General features: G+C 40.6%; 1 protein-coding gene across 1 annotated transcript in view; it reads left to right on the top strand.

Moving 5' to 3' along the window:
- The window catches only part of NOX4 (NADPH oxidase 4), a 117,446-nt gene that overhangs the window by 64,887 nt on the left and 36,130 nt on the right, over positions 1-16,429 (top strand). The window contains exon 13 of the mRNA XM_055702820.1: positions 4,681-4,762. Coding sequence (XP_055558795.1) covers positions 4,681-4,762 — 82 coding nt within the window. The remainder of the gene's footprint in view (positions 1-4,680; positions 4,763-16,429) is intronic.

Genomic DNA, 16,429 nt, shown 5'->3' with positions numbered 1-16,429 from the left:
AAAAAAACAAGGGCAGTGCTCCCTATAATAGTGTCTCTGTCACAAAATGTGAATAATGCGTTTTAATTCAAAGGGACATTCTGTACAGATATTTTTCTTTGTTTTGACAGCCCCATATAGAGAAATACTATAATAAAGTTTCCCTTTGTCTCTCTTCCCACCTTTCTAATAGTGTGTCCTGGAGAAAGGAAACTGGACTGTGTAACCAGCTGGAATGGGCTTCAGACCATGCACCCATTCTTGCTCAAATTTTTCTAGCACTATTGTTGACTCACCAAACGGAGCACAACCCCATTCTGCTTGAAAACAGCAATGACATGCTTCTAAACATTTCAAAGGGAAAAATTCCCTCAAAATGCATCCTTCTGTCCTTGTAAATTGATAACTGGTTTGTCATAAGAGGTATTATAAAGGTGTTAGTGGGTGTTCGTATGACATTCCAGTAACTGACTTGTATGTTGAGCTGAGAGTAGAGAGGAGGAGTAAAGGGTAGAAAAGAAGGAAGAAGAATTAGATGAGAGACAGGGAAAAAAGGTATACATAAGAGGACAGATTAAATCTCTAAAGCTTTCAGTGACAGACTTTCTGTTCTTCGTAGTCTACAGCCTTCCCGATTTAGGAGGACAGGGCATAAGATTGTGTTATTGCATCCAGCCCTTGGTCATAGCAGGTAACCAAGCTACAGATTTAAGTAAACATTTATGATCCCAGTAAGACTGACTAAATTTAACTGAGGACTTCTCACTGATCAAGGATTTGGAAGGAACCGTATGTTCAAAATGAAAGCCAGGAGGAAGTGGAGACACCCAGCATGCTGAAAAGATAAATCTGAGCATAAGAACGTGACTGTGCACTGAGAATTTTGTCCTGTGGTAGACTTATGGGAGAGTCAGTGAGACATGTCTGCAGTGTCACACTCAGCAGAGTGACAAAAAAATCAATGGCATAATGGATCTCAGAACATTGTAAGAATCATTAGGAGACTAGCCAGTACAGACTTAAACTAATGTAAATTGCAAATTGGATAGAATGAGGGATAGAGAAGATAATTGCAGATTTTCAGAAGTAAGCCTCTTAAAACTTGGTTAAGTAAACGTTATTCATGTTTTGGTAACAAACCAGACCAACACCTAGACAAAAGCATCACACTTCAGGTACTAAACTGTAGGAAGTGATGGAAAAGACTCAATTTTGGGAGATGTCTCTCTAAGTGAGCCAGGTAATAAGATTGTGTGTGACTTGGTTTGGTTCTTTTGATCAACTAGTGATTGCAAATCAAAATAATGTAAAAATGCTCTAGTTGTTAGTTTCATCAGTTCCCAAGTCTTCAATATTGTTGTAACATGGATTAGAAAAGAATCTTAGTTTTTTGAACAATTTCCACTCTTGGAAGGTATCATTGGGATTTTTTTCTTGCAAATTGAAAAACATTCTCTTGTCAAGTGTTAGGCTTCTGATACTTTTGTGAAAGCACCAAAAGCACCTGTGTTCTGTCAGTAGCTGCCAAAGCTCTCATCACCTTTCTCATCACTTTGCTGGACAGTCCTTAAAGGCAATAGTGCCATTTGCACCAGCGTGACTTTTGTACTGTGCACTCATATATTTAATATGAGAATATCATAGAACTGAAGGGTGAAACATGTACATAATGGTCCTATGGGACAAATTAATCCTAAAGGCTTCTGTTCAGTGTGCCATTTCTCTTAAGAGAATTTTACAGGACAAGGAGGCTACATGTGCTGGAGGAAGTTGTAGGATGCATTTGAGATTACATGGAACGCTACCATATAGTGTAAGTGTTGCCATGGAAAAATGAGTGAAGTCATATGGTAAAAAGAAAATACATCTGCCTGGAAAATTTGCCATAGCATAGGGGAGAAAAATAAAAGTTGACTTTTAACTAAAACAAGATCCAGTAGGGAAGCTGTTTACGCCAATTTCAGATGCCATAACTTGGATGCTTTCACTCCAGTACTGGCCAGCTCTGTCACATTCCTATTCAAAATATTTTCAAGATTGTTGAATTGAGTCCTGGAGTGCAGTCAAGTGGCCTAGATCAATGGGAAAGGGCAGCAGTACAAGAAAAAGAGTCATGGAGTAGGTGATACAGACGGAATATGGCACCCTGCCATCCCTCTTGGGCAGAACAATGGAGCAGGACATGTCTGCACCCTCACCGAGATGTGTTTTATCTCTCCCAGAGAGTCACAGGCCCTTTGCAAGATCCGCCAAACCAGCCTCACTCATTCACGTGTAATTATGTGGTGTTGTGCCGTATTGAACTGAAGAAGAGCATGTCTCCCCATGCTTTGCATTGCCGTTGAACCTCGTTGTAGGCCCTCAAACTTAGGTAAATCAGACCACTCCAAAGACAGATCCTTAGTCGTGGTGACTTGCATCATGTTCTGGAGGTCAGAACCCTTAGATCGTGGAAGGAAGTGTTATCATTAGTGTTTGCCATTGAAAACTTCCTCTCATTCCTCCACCATGCATGCATGAAGGCTGTTGTTCTTACAGAGCCTTTCTGTAAAGGGTTCCCAGAAATGCGCCAGCAGCTTGAGTTGCCTTGGGAGATTCCTGAGGTAGGAGTGGAAATTAATGTGCTTTCTTTGAAACATACACAGTTGGGTATTTTGCACCAGTGCAAACTTCCTGAAGCCTCTCAGTACTTGTCCAGTGGCTTTTGAAAATCATAGCGTATCATCTCTAAGGATGACAGGGCATGCCCGCCTACAGTGTACTGCTGTGTACTGGAGGTCTGAGAAAAAAAAAAATCATTGCATCTTCCTGAAAACTAAAGAGGTAGAGAAGTAGCTGTAATGACAAGCTTTTTGACAAGACGATGAGCAGGCTGTTCCTTCCCAAAAGGTGCTCACTGAGTTTCACTTCCATTTTTACAGCATTGCATTTATTGTTGTTGGCTGCATCCAGCCTGTGACCTAGTTAGGTACAGGGAAAGCCAAGTTACATGGTGAAGATGCAGTAAGAATCTTGGAGGTACAAATTATTCTTTCAAAATTGAATCTGAAGAGCTGTAGAAATAAAGGAACAAAGACACTAAGTATTGGCCCTTGTTTCTTTGGTAGATCCTGCTATCTTCTCCAAGGTGTTTGCAAATACATCTTAATCAGTGGAGGAAAGACTAGATCAGACCATCTGAGATAACTGAGCTTTAAAACGGAGTCCTTAACAAGAGGGTTATTCTTCTGAATTTATTATGCTTTCTTCAGAGTATTATAACTTTATGAAGTGTGGGTTTGGGGTTTTGTTTCCACTTCAGAGGCTCCATAGCAGAACAGTGTCCAAATTAATGGAAGTTTAGTTACGACGACATAATAGTACATAAAACTGAACGTTAAGAAAGCCATCATGTACTAACCTGTAGGAACTAAGAAAGCTGCTATGGTTCCTTTCTGGAGCTGGGAGATTCATATTTTTTCTCCAATGATTTTCTTTCCCTTGATTTCCTTATCTGTAAACCTGGGGTTAGAGGATTTTTTTTGAGATACATAGGGATCTAAGGGGAGGAAGGATTACAGATCCTCATGTCCAGTTCCCAGCATAAAAACATATGGAAGAAGTAGCTAGTTTAGAGAAACCCGTAGTACAGCTACTACACACAACACAGGCTACAAACTATGGTTTAGCAGCTGAAGAATAAAACATGTAGCTGAGAACTTCAAGCCACAGTTAAAAGGTATTGGAGGAAGAGCAGAAGATGCAAAGGTGGGAGGGCATCACCAGTACCCTAGGTTTCTGTGAAACTGGAGGGCTGGTTAAATAAAAGTTGCAGGTGATGGAAGGAAAGAAGGAAACGGAGCAGGTCCCATACCATGGAGAGCTACAGGGTGTGCTAAGGGGATTTGACCTGGGTGGGAAATTTGCTTCTATCCTTGAATCAGGGTATCAAGTGAATTTTGAGGAGATTCCCATCTTCCAGAAATGGAGAAATTGACACTGATAGAAGCTTCTGTAGATCCCGCTTACATATTGCATCTAACCACCTCTAGAAAAAGGCATCAGGGAAAGGCAGCTACACACACCACAGCCACCCCTTCACTTGGTGGTTGGTGAAGCTAAATTACAAAAAACTTACCTACAGCAGCTGGTCCTATAGTGCAGGTTTTTTTAAATATATACTAGTGAACAAAAAGCGATCCGGTCTTCAAACCATCCTTGAAAATACCAGTGAACTAGTTACCCAAGGACTCATACTGTTTTCTAGTTTAGATTAATTAATTAATCTATGTTTGTTTAGAATACTGTGATCCTTGAGTGGCTCGTGAATTGTTAGTGTCTTCTTTCTATTTAGACTAAGCTCTTCAAGGCAGGGACTGTTTACGGCTGTCTGTGTATGATACCCAGAAGGCCTGTAATGCAGACCTCAGAAACTTACAAGCACTACTAGAATTCAATATTGAATGAAAGAAATTACATTTTAAAATATTATTAAAAGAGTTTGCAGGAAAGAGTGATTTCTAGCCTTAGCAGCAGTTTTGTATGAATATCTAAATTTTATTCCCTATATACTTAGCTTTGCCCTCTGGTAAATATTGCTGGAGAAGAGAATTGACTGATATTACTGCTTGCTTACTTGTGGCCTGAACTTATAATGCAGAGTCACAGTCTGGGTTTGTTTGTTTGTTTTTTCCCCTTTTTTTTTTTTCTTTGTCCTGACAGAAAGATTTCGGGATTTACTGCTTCTACATTCAAATCAAGATACAGAGATTCTGCCCATCTTTCAGCAGAGGCGCTATCCCAAGTAAGTAAGATTGTCTTCTTGGGAGAAATAAAATCTTTGTCTATTTGCAGCAAGGGAAAGTGAAGCATTTATAGCACTGTACATGCTTTTGGTGTGAAGTCCTAAGACAGAGCTGTCAGGGAGCCACACTTGCACTGAGCTTTGCAGTCTTTCAGCGGAGTCAGGGAGAAGCAGACGTGCTTTGCAAGCTTGCCCAGCTGTCAGTGGGGAGGTGGTGGTGGAGTGCAGACATTTAGTTGCCTGGATTAGTGTCTGGTGGAGCTTTGTTTCACTTGTTGCTGTGTTGACATAGGCAGATGTTTTGTCAGGCTAATCCACACTCTTGTCTTGTGGGATTCCATCATTTATGGTGACAGATTCCCTTGGATTTTAACGGGCTCCCCTCTGGAAGCCTGTAAGCACTATAAAACATTTTTTCTGCCCTATTTAGGGATACATGTGCAGGCAAATCAAAGGAGTTTGTTGTGTGTTTAGGAGGTCTTGCATGTATTGAGTATTCTGGACAGAACCTCTTCTCCTGAGTGACATACCTGAACGAAACAATAAATGCTCCTTGTTACTACATGGGTTAAAAGAAACAGTCATGCGTCTTGAAAAGAGGCAGTGAAGGGGAAAGAAGAAGAAATAGTCCTTGCATTAACCATGACCAGACTGAGCAATGAACGAAGGCTAGTGCAGGATGGACAGAGGGAGGAGAAGGAAGAAAGAATGTCAGGAGCCAAGCCAGCAGTAATGATGGAATAAGCAAAGTTAATTATTTTAGTTAATTTTGTTAATGGGTTCCTGAAATAAGAAGCCAGTGTAGCTAAATGTTAAATACAGGTCTTAAAATTTGATAATCTGAATTTTTTTAAGAGCAGGCAACAAACAGAGGGGCTAAGTGCAGAAAAACAGTCACCTCTTCACTGTGAATACTTGAAAATAAAAGCACTCAAGGGTGAAATCCTGATTCTGAAAATGGTGAAATTTTGCACTGACTTCAAGGAAGATGGGTTTTTATCCATCTGAATTTACTGTTTGCATTATCCATTGCCACTGTTTTTCTGGAATACTATGGAGGTACAATATATGAAACTATGGGAGGCACCTTACATAGGTGGACTGGTCTGTTTGTTTCACTAGGACTACCACAAATTAGGACTTTCTCCTCACCCTTTGGAGCATTGGAACAATTATTTTTCCATGGCAGTAGAATGCTTTACTTGGCTTAGATGTTTTCACTTATAGTATGGACACTGTCAGACTAGGCTGAGAATCTAGTTTATCATCCTTCCTCAGAGAACATTATTCTTATTTCTATGTAAGTCATTCCTAAGGTGCCTGACTTTCCATTTCCTTACAGTTAAATTATTGCTAGCATTCTTGGCAAGTCCAGTCTACTAGCAATATTACAGATTGTCAGATTCATGGGTGAATGAGTGCCTCTTGTCTTCCGTTCAATGGATGCTTCAGCTCTTTGAAGATCATACAACAAATACCTTATAGTATGGAGCTTTATTGCTATTTGAAGTTATACTGGCCTTGCATCACAAAACAATACGTGTTTTCAGCCACATTACTTGGCAAGATTCGACTGATTCCTCTAATAGACAAAATCAGCCAAACTTCAGCATCCAGCTGAAAGAGAGGTTTGCGTGTGTTCTTAAATCCATTAGATTTCGGTTTATAGCATCATTAATTGGTGCAAGTTTGCTTGCTTGTTACAGAAATTTATCCTTCATTTCAGTTGATTTAGAAACTGGTTGAAGACTATTGGCATGTGCTAATTTCCCTAGGGGTTGTCTTTCAGCTGAAGTATTTGGGTTCAGGAAGGTAGAAAACCTGTTCATAATATATTTTATCTTATTCCCATGTCAGGTTTTTTCCCTTCCCTCTGCTTGTTTTCCTTGAAAGGTCAGTTAACAGAAATGAAGGTAATGAAAAGACAGATCTCATAAATCAGTGTCCCTTCATTGACTTCAGCTGAGCAATGGCTGGTGTACTACATAAGAATCTAGGCAGTAAGGTCATTTTAATGAGACATCATGGGGCACAAGCTGGAGTTTGTAACATTGAAGGAAATCCTAAGAATATGGAAGGCTATAAATAGAAGAGAAATGTTAGTAATGGCTTAGCTGGATAGCTTGACTAAGCAGTGTTTAGGTAGAAAGGGCAAAAGTTTTCACATATTTAAGACACTTATGTCCAAAGTAAGGAGATTGGATAGGAAGATGTTAGCATCTCTTGGGATACTCAGAGTGATAGTAATAAATATTGAAGGCTAAATGAGCAAGCTGTAATCCATCAATTTTTGAAAGAAATTGAAAGCTTGATGTTCTGGCCTGAATTATGTTCTTGTACATTTATTATGTTAAGACCTGAACTCTTTCCCAGATAATTTTGGGTACGATTTCTCAGAGATGCCTGTGCGTTGAAATAGCTGGAAGAACTTTTCTAGAATATGCGTGCACATCGTTCTGGATTTGTTTGGACAAATGCATCAAAGAAACACGCTTTGCACTCCTCGTTGATGAAGGGAGAAATGCAGGATCTTTTTATGGTCCTTGTGTTTGCCTGAGTTTATTCTGCTGGTCTTGGCTTAACCAGGGAGCAAATACATACTCTGGCATGTGGAGGTGATAGAAAGGTTTGAGATTACAAAGATTAAGGATCGTAAAGGCACACAGCACAACACCTTGTCTTCCTTAACTTGCCACTGTGTGTCCACAAGTCGTGTGGCATCACGCGCACTGGTTTGCGTCGTGGCCTGTGGGCTGACACGCGGTCCTACGCCAGCACATCGGTACAGCATCCGTCCAGGCAGCCCAGCCTTCAGTATGCGCCCTCTCACTGTTCTTTACAAGGTTGCAGAGCAGAAGGAGCTTGGCTTTTATCTTCGCTTCACTCACATGACAATGTAACCGTGTGTTGAAGAAATTGTAGTCACTGGGGAAGGAGTATGGAATGATGTTCTTCCATAAATGCCTACGGTAGAGTTTCTTAATGAAACATCCTGCACTGCACGTAGTTACAAGTTACTGAGCTCGCAAGACCAGTCGAATCCAGGCAAGTCTTTTTGGTACCTCAAGTGACTGTCCCAGGATGAAGGGCATGGTTCAGAAATCAGATGTCACTAGACCGCCCCTCATCCACCTCATCAGGAAACCCACCCACCCACAGAGAGAAATGTTTTGAGGAGAAAATCTGTCTCCTAGCTGGCATGAAGTCATTGCTGTGTCCATGAGGATTCACATTCCTGAAACTAAGAATAAATCCGCAGCTGTGGGCAGCCAAGTGGGTTGGGGTGCGTAGCTGCCTCCGAGCGTACCCACCTGGGAAGAGCCTTTGCACGCGAACCAGATCACAGACATTCTTGCAGCTTGTTCCTTCTCTCTTTCACTCCATGAGTGTGCTGAAGTCACCGAGGTGAGTTGCACCAACACGATCAGGCCTGTCAACAACCTAAACTTGTTGCAGTGAGTCTTATCCGGACTCATTACTTTGGCAATGAGCGTTAGGGCTCTCATGCCTCATAAAAAACTTTTCAGAGTTTCACTGTCAGCATATTTCTGCAGGAGCTTTTCTCACATTGATATCAAGCTCATGCTTTCCTTGGTTGCCCACTTTGCTGACGGCATTCCTACTGTTTTATCACACAGATTCGCTTATAAAATGCAAGAACTGCTAAAGTGCTGACACAGGGGATTGCTTCTGACGAAGACACTGTTATGCTTATTAATTGGACTGTAGGGTCCAGCTTGTGACAGGGTGGTTGGTGCTAGCAGTGGGGGTCTAGGTCGCACCATCCCCCCAGGGTCTTTTGGTCTTTTCCCGCTGACTCCACTCACAACTCATGACTGCCCATGCTGCGTGCGCAAGGGAAGGATGCGCAACTGCCTTGGAACACCAGAGAGGAGGGTCTCTTGTAGCTGGGCCTGATAATGTGAAAAAGAAAAAAAGAAAAGGAACAGATTGATAAGGGAAATGATAAAAGACATGTGATAGTGAGGAATGGGGTTGGTGGGTGAAAAAGGCAGGAGAAAGGCTGACACTGCACGAAACAGTGCTTGAGAGGGAGACATCAGAAACAGTACTGACTTTAGAGCTTTTTAGCAAATTTTTCTGTGTACAAGTGATTTGACAGTTCAACTGTCAACATTGCTGAAATCCTCAAATAGGTATGTGGGTTATTTAGGGGGATTATTTGCTGCTTCCCCCCACCCCTCACCCCACTTCATCTTCATTCTTATCTGCTGTGGCTTTGGTGAAAAAGTTCTTGGATGATACACAGATTTTAAGAACAGAAGGAGCTGTTACGTTCCAGCTAATTTGAGTCCCTTCTTAACATAAGCCATAGAGCATTACCTGATAATCCCTGCAGCAAGCTTCTGGTTCAGCTGGAGCACAAATTTAGAAAGACATCCAGTCTTTAAATTGAGATGTTACAAACTGGAAAATTCACAAGCCTTTAGATCAGCGTGTTTCAATTATCAACTACTTCACATATATCACATTAATTTCTTTATCTTCAGTTTCCAGTCTCTGCCATCTCATTGTACCATTTTCTGCTAAACAGTAAAGTCCTGTACCATCTGAAATGACACCTGCGTAGAAGAGTATGGAGGTCCTTTAAAAGCTTACCCTTCTCTTGGACAAATTAAATAAATAAAACTTTCTTGCATGGTAAGGTTTACTTAAAAGGTCTCTATCTAATGTTTTGGGGGTTTCTTTTTAAAACTTTTCCAATGTTATTTGCCTTTTTGTTTTTTTAAACATGGACAGGAATTCAGAAAGTATTTTGTTAACTGTTTCCATAATGTGCACATAGAGAAATAACAGCACTTGTTTGTACTCAAATAGGGAGACAATGTAAATTGAGCACTGTCTTATTATTTAAATGGAGTGACAAAGTATTGAACTTCAGAGAAAAAAAAAAATAACTTAGAACCTAGCAGATACAATGAAATGACAGAGTATTCCAAATACTATCAGTCATAAACTTAGAACCCTTTCTTTGGCATATATTCCTAGTAAATTATAGTAGATTTTTTGTGTATGCACAAAAATTCTGGTTATTTTCATGGTCACAAACCCCCAGAAAATACAGGATCTTGATTTTTATATATATATGTATCTTCAAATGTGTATTTGTGAAGGTCATCTTTGAAAAGCTGGTGAAAGTCTCAGTTCAGAGAAAGCCAAATGGTGTTATTCAATTCTCATCATGGAGTAGTCTAGACAAATAGGCGGCAGAAAGTTAGTGCCCTAAACCATTGTGCCATCTGGTTCCCAATTGCTACTCATTTTAATGGTAATGGATCTGTAATGGATACATGCCAATTTACTACAGCATGAGATCTGAGCCAAGAAACCGATATTATTTCATAAATAATACCCCAGGAATAAACCTTGCATCTTATTTGTAACTGTCTTGAGAACATTTTTCTTTTTAGAGGGAAATGATCTGTGTCTAAGAAAAGTAAGTAGAGAGTTTGGGATTCTGAAAGTGATGATGCTCGGACAGTGCATCCACTCAGATTCCCCCTGAATCCCAGATTTCAGCATGTATGAGAGCAGCTAGCAGGACCATGGCCTAGAAATCCAATTCAGTTTGCATTAGAAACAAAAGCAACATCTTCCTTGGTGTTCGGCAAGGGGAAAATCATGACCTACACGTTCATCACTGAGTCTTCATTGTAAAGGCAGAGATTTTTAATTTCAAAAAGAGGTGGAGAATTTTCATGGAGTGATTTTCTATAAAAGGCTTTCTGTGGAGTGCTTTACAAAAGATGTTCTCTGTTACAGAGCAGAAACTGAGGCATGGGACTCTGATGTGAGTTACCAGTGTCATTCAGGAACAGTTCTCCTGGGGATGAGGCCAGAAATAGAAATCAGGTCTTCCACAGTCCTTTCAGTTGTGTGCAATTGGTGCTTTCATCTAAAATAACATCTATCCTGTTTTCCACTGCAAAAACTCGTGGCCTGCCCATATTGCTGCAATCAGACGGGAAAGTGCCAAGTGAAGGAGCGTTTCAGAAGTGCCCACACAAGCACTTTAAATGGTTTGTGTAGCATTGTACATTAAGCATGAAAATTACTGTTTTTGAAGCGCTCCAAGATTTATTTCAAAATGCAGGCTAGAAGCTAACTATCTCACCAGCAGCACTGAGCTCTCAGAAAACCTGAGTCTCAGAGAATTTTTATTACTTGATTAAAATAAGAGATTTAAGGAATTTGTAATGACATTTAAAAGAAACTCAGGGTGCTTATAGAGAAGAATGTTTATAGGATGTTTTAGTGGTTTGGGATTTTGTCTTTCTCTCTCTTTTTTTTTTTTTTTTTTATGTGACTTGCAGGACATTATCCTGTAGACTTTAGACTTTTGCAGACCAGTGCAGGGTTGACTCCATGACAGTAAAACCTCCACTATAAGTAAAGGGCATTTTCCTGTCATTCGGGATTTTTACCAAATGGTAAAACCAACAGTGACGATGGGGTAAAGGCTTCTAGCTGTTTTTTTAAAAATAACTACCATGTTATAGGAGTAAGTGTGTCACTAAAAATGCAAGAACTTAATCTAGATTGTGTTGAAACCATAATGAAAATGGGAAGAAAGAGGACAGTAATTCATACTGTGCAGTATGTGTTTGGGCTCAGATCCTACAAAGACTTGTGTAGACACATCCACGTAATATCAAACAAGACCAAGTCAATATCTTGAAATATTTAGGACTGCACACTAAACTCAAATATGGGTCATAAATTCCTTGAGACAGAGGCTGGACTTGTTTAGAGTATCAGTACAATGCCCCAGTAACTTCTAGTGCAAAATAAAGACACTTTTGTTCCCTCTCCAAAGGCCTCGAGTTCAAGTGCTGACAACACAGAGCAAACCAGCCCCCTTAAAGTCAAGGGGAACTTTGCTGCTAACTTCAACAGGGCTTAGACCTGAAATCTGAGAAGCTTTGAAGAAACAAGGACAAATCTTTCAGATGGAGAGAGATGTGGGGGAAAATGTGTTTCCTCTGAGAGATTTGTGCAGCAGCATACATGCAAAACTGAAGCTCTGTGTGCATATATATGCTTTTTTAAGTACCAAACAATCTAGAATGCAAGTTTAACATAGCTCTGTTTATCGTAGCATAGTTGTGGCTCGTTAGCAGTCATGAACTGTTGTTTTATGCAGAGCATTGCAATACTCCCAATTGAGAAGGGGAAAGAGTTGACTGAAAAGATGCCTAAACCTTGCAAAATATTTGGGAGATTAAGTCATTGCTTTGTTCAAAGTGAATGGTATAAGACAAAACGTTACAGACAGTTTTCATTCTGCTGTTTGGGAGCATGAGCGTGGTAAAGCCTGTTGATTTAATTGCTGTGTACTTGCCTACTACTGAGCAGCAGTGTGAGACTGGGGAGTTATCTGCCACCAGATGTCTTGAAGGTTGTTTTTTTTTTAAACAGCTCAAACAGATGTTGGCATAGTTTGATGCAGAAATTATTAGTGAAGTTCTTTGATTCATTATGCAATAGAGAGTTACAATGACCCCTTCTGCCCTTACATTGAGTTTTACCATAGTTTTAAAAATAATGTCTTCTACTAGTTTAAAAATATTTTCACAATTATCACAGTTTTACAGAAATCCAAGCAGCAAGGCTCTTGAAGAAGAAAAAGAAGTGCTAAAGGGTTGTGGTTGTTGACAGTAGTGACTTCCTCCTTAACTCTATGGATAAAGGGAAGAGCATCATTCATTCACTTCTATACGTGTTATTCACTCCTGTACACTCCTAGGACCCATTAAAAGAGGCAGCATCTTTTGTTAGTTTTATGAGTCATGGTGAAAAAGGGAGAAAAGAAATTCCAGCTCTAATAAAGGAGGGAATGAACAATATTATGCCCCTAAACACATGAAATAACCAGAGAGGAGAAAAGGAGTTGCCTACCATGTTATTCTTTATATTTAATATAAGACATAAGCAAAAACTCTATTTTTTGGTCTCTAAGGAGGGCAGAGATCTAGCTACACTCATTGTTCTGGCTCTTCCTCAGACAAGGTTAGAAGAAGCAGGTAGACTGTTCGGTAACTGTCTCAGCTGTGTCCCAAGTCCCTCTTAACGCTGTTTAATGCTGCAGAAACCAGCATACACTGCTGCTGGCCCTGGGGCAGCAGAGCATAGACTATATATATAGAGAGAGTATAACTGCAGAGAGAAGGACAAGTCTTCAGGCCAAAAGAGACAGTTATGATGTTCTAGTTTTGCATTAGATGGGCAAGGATGGCTTGTTCTCATCAGAGAATGAGCCTAGATTTTTGGCAACCTTTTGGTGGGTGACACTGGTGGAGTGCCAGGCTCTTCTGTATGCATGAGGGAGATGCTTCACATTTATTTTTCACACAACAAGTTGGGCTTTAAGCTCTTGGTAATACTCAGGGGCAGCAAGAGGCCGATGTTGATCTAACAGCCGTCCCCTGCCTCTTCTGAGAAATGGATAGGAGATCTGGGCTGTGGGCTGCCAGCTGGGCCACCCTGAATTGAGCATCCCCAAGTAAACATGTACGTCAACCCTATTTCGTGGAGGAAGATGTCTCAGGATCTAGGCTAGAGCTCAGCTCGGAACCATCTATCAAGTCTTAAAAACTGGCAGTGGTAGACAATCCATCTCATCCTATAATATGTTATTCCAGATGTTAATTATCCTCAGTCATGGGGACGGGAGTTGGCTGTTGGGAGATTGTGCCTAGTAGGCCAGTCCTAGCCCCAAGGAAAGTTCCTCCACGACCACGTCAAGTGGTTTGTAAGAATCACAAATGCGCTTGAACAGCCAGACAGCCAGCAGCTGGAACACATTGTTAGCAGCTGCAGAACAGCAACAGCCCATGATATTAACTGCCAAATTCTTTCCGAGTGTTGCCTAATCAGCTAGCTAAGGCTGCTCATGAGCAGAATTGGAGACTAAAGCAGGTAAGTCCTAACACAAAAGCTGTTTGAATAGAAGATATGTACTGAGTTGCTGGATGGTGAAAATAAATTGGATGATAGTCAAGAATTCCTGGTTGTTGTTTTTTAGTAGAAGAATTTGTGGATTACAGATGTGGCAAAAAAATTACCAGTCTAAGCATCTGCATCTAAAGTGAGGCATTACATGTGTTGAGTGAGGTGGATAGCAATGCTTTTCTTTGGTACCATGAATATAGTGATGTTTTTTCCTCCCCTGAAAGCAATGAGAGAAGCTGTGTTATAGGCACTGACCAGAAAGAAAAGATACTAAAATACTTTGCCTAATAGCTTTCATGTAACATTTTGCTTTATGACTTAATTTTCCATTGCTGTCAAGGTATCTTTGTAATATGAGGTTTAAATTAAGTTTGTGTACGGGTGAAGCTCGTTTAAAACCAAACTGCAAGGAACTTTCCTCATTCATCTGGGAGCTTGTATAAGGCAAAGTTGCTGCACACTCCAAAAATCCACGTGGGAGCAGGGTCAGTCTTCCTACTTCAAATCCACTGGACCAGTATGGAAATGGTAAACTATACTACAGCCTTTAGAGTTGTCAGTGTCGATGTTCTGTCTTTTCAAAAAAGTACTGAAACAAATCTTAACGAAAGCCAAATACCTGAGCACTTCTGAAGACCAGGCTTTTGCTTTCCTTCGCATGATGTTTTCTAAGGATATTATAGCTTTGTATTTCTCTTCACTGTATATACCATGTCTTTAAGACTTTAAATAGTATTTTAGATGCATTATTGTTGGTGGGTTCTAATACTGACGTTTGAGATATAATTACTTCCTGTTTTAGACAATTCACCATAAGAGACTGAATTTCTTTATTATATTGATTTCCCTCTGCTAAACCAATTCTGAAGATCTTAAAATAGATTAAATTATCCTTTTTTGCACAGATAGCTGAAGCTTCCTAAACAATATTTGAAATGTGGGCATTTATTTCCAGTGTTCTCTCCAAAACAAAGGTATTTGCATCCCCTCTCAAAAGACTTTGAAAGCTATTTGGTTTTTGTGCTATATTTTTTATGTTAGGGAAAATAGAGCAATGGAAGTGGTTGGTGACAATTTCTCCATCCTTTGTTACTATTATTACCAGAGACCAAAGAAATGGTGGCAGAATTGGGCCATACATTTTCTTGTGCTTGATCCCCAGATGTATTTTCAACTTGGATGAGGCAAATCATGTAGCTGTAATGTTATCTTGTGAAGGAGTCACAAACCTGATGTTCTGGGCATTTGGGCACTGTGAAGATGAACCGCTGTGATCTTAATAATACACCAAGAGTATCTCCTGCTACTGCAGTTTTCAAGGGAAGCAGTTCTAGGATTTTGGCTAATTGCTCCATCAGTAAGTTTGAAGTGTGTTGGGGAGATCCCACTCACTTTGCTCAAATCTAGGGAACTGGCACTTTGTTCAAGCTGGTATATGATAAAATGTAGCAGAGTTGTGAACTGGACTTGGGCTTCCCATAATTTTTTAGTATAAGCTGCAAGAAGGACTAGAAAGCACCGCAATTCACTATTTAGGGTGATGCGGTAGGCAATTCGGTGGCTATGCCAGTGTTTGGGAGTGGGAAAGGCAGGGGCTGCTGTCCTGAAGGATCACAGCTGATCTGAAGAGTGTAAAAGTCACTGGTTACATATTTCAGTTATGTCCAAGTGAAATGCTATGCTGATTTCCATCCAGAAAGAGCAGACTTTTTGTGAAGGACAATCATTGCGTGCCAGCCTCTCTGTCAGCCCTGTTTTGTTTCAGGGAGATGACATGAAATTTTGCTTCAGCTCACAGATGTCAAACTTGGTGAACTGAAGGAAAAGAAGAAAAAAGCCAAAACCAACTCTTAAGATAAGTTTGGGTTCTGAATGGCTTGGAAGGGAGCAGTGATGTTGAATATTGTGTGGTCTGCGTGGGAGGAAGGGAGGGAGGGAAGGAAAAAGAGCTGGAAGGAAGAAAAGACAGATGGAGCTTTCTGTTTTGTGCACAGTCTGCACGTTACATGGAGAAAGATACCTTAATTCAATAAAACAGGATTATCTTATGAGGTCAGCAGAGCAAAATATAATGAGTTTGTTCAGCTGCACAGGGCTGCTGTGATTGTAATGAGAGCCTCTGGGCACTGCTTTTCTGACAGGCAAGTGATGCTGGCATTGGTGGGCAACTTGAGTTCCTTCTGTCTTGTGTTGGGGAGGAGGGTGTAAGGAATTTCTTGCCAATTTATGTGTGGGTTGCTGTGTCCCCAGGAGAAAACAGGCTGTGAGTTCAGCGTCTCCAAGGCTTCTTTCACCCGTGGTGCCATTACTATGCACCTGAGAATCTAATTCCAAGCTCTAAGTGCAGCAGAAGAGCTGTCCCCTCTGGCTCAGCCCCTGCTTCCCTCTTTCAGAGTCAGCACAAGCAGCATTTCTGTGATGGGGAGCTTTCCTAGCTTTTGCTGTCCCATCTGCAGCAGCACTTTGCTGTTTGAATGCAATTATGTGTGTGTGTCTATATGCATTTTGCCTTCACGTTATTAGATGGCAGTAACTAGTTGAGTAGTGGGTGACGGTTAACTTTTCTTGGTGTAGATTCGCAGTACAAGTAAGGAATCCGCTTTCAGGGATTGGTGCAAATGGTGGTTATCAAAATTTGCCCTGGCGCGCTCAAGTCAAAATAGCAAAATAGGACAGGTTGGCTGTAAGCAACTC

Source organism: Falco cherrug, chromosome 2 (assembly GCF_023634085.1).
Source record: "Falco cherrug isolate bFalChe1 chromosome 2, bFalChe1.pri, whole genome shotgun sequence".
In the NCBI taxonomy this organism is placed as follows: Eukaryota; Metazoa; Chordata; class Aves; order Falconiformes; family Falconidae; genus Falco; species Falco cherrug.
This window is presented reverse-complemented; position numbering and strand designations above follow the sequence as displayed.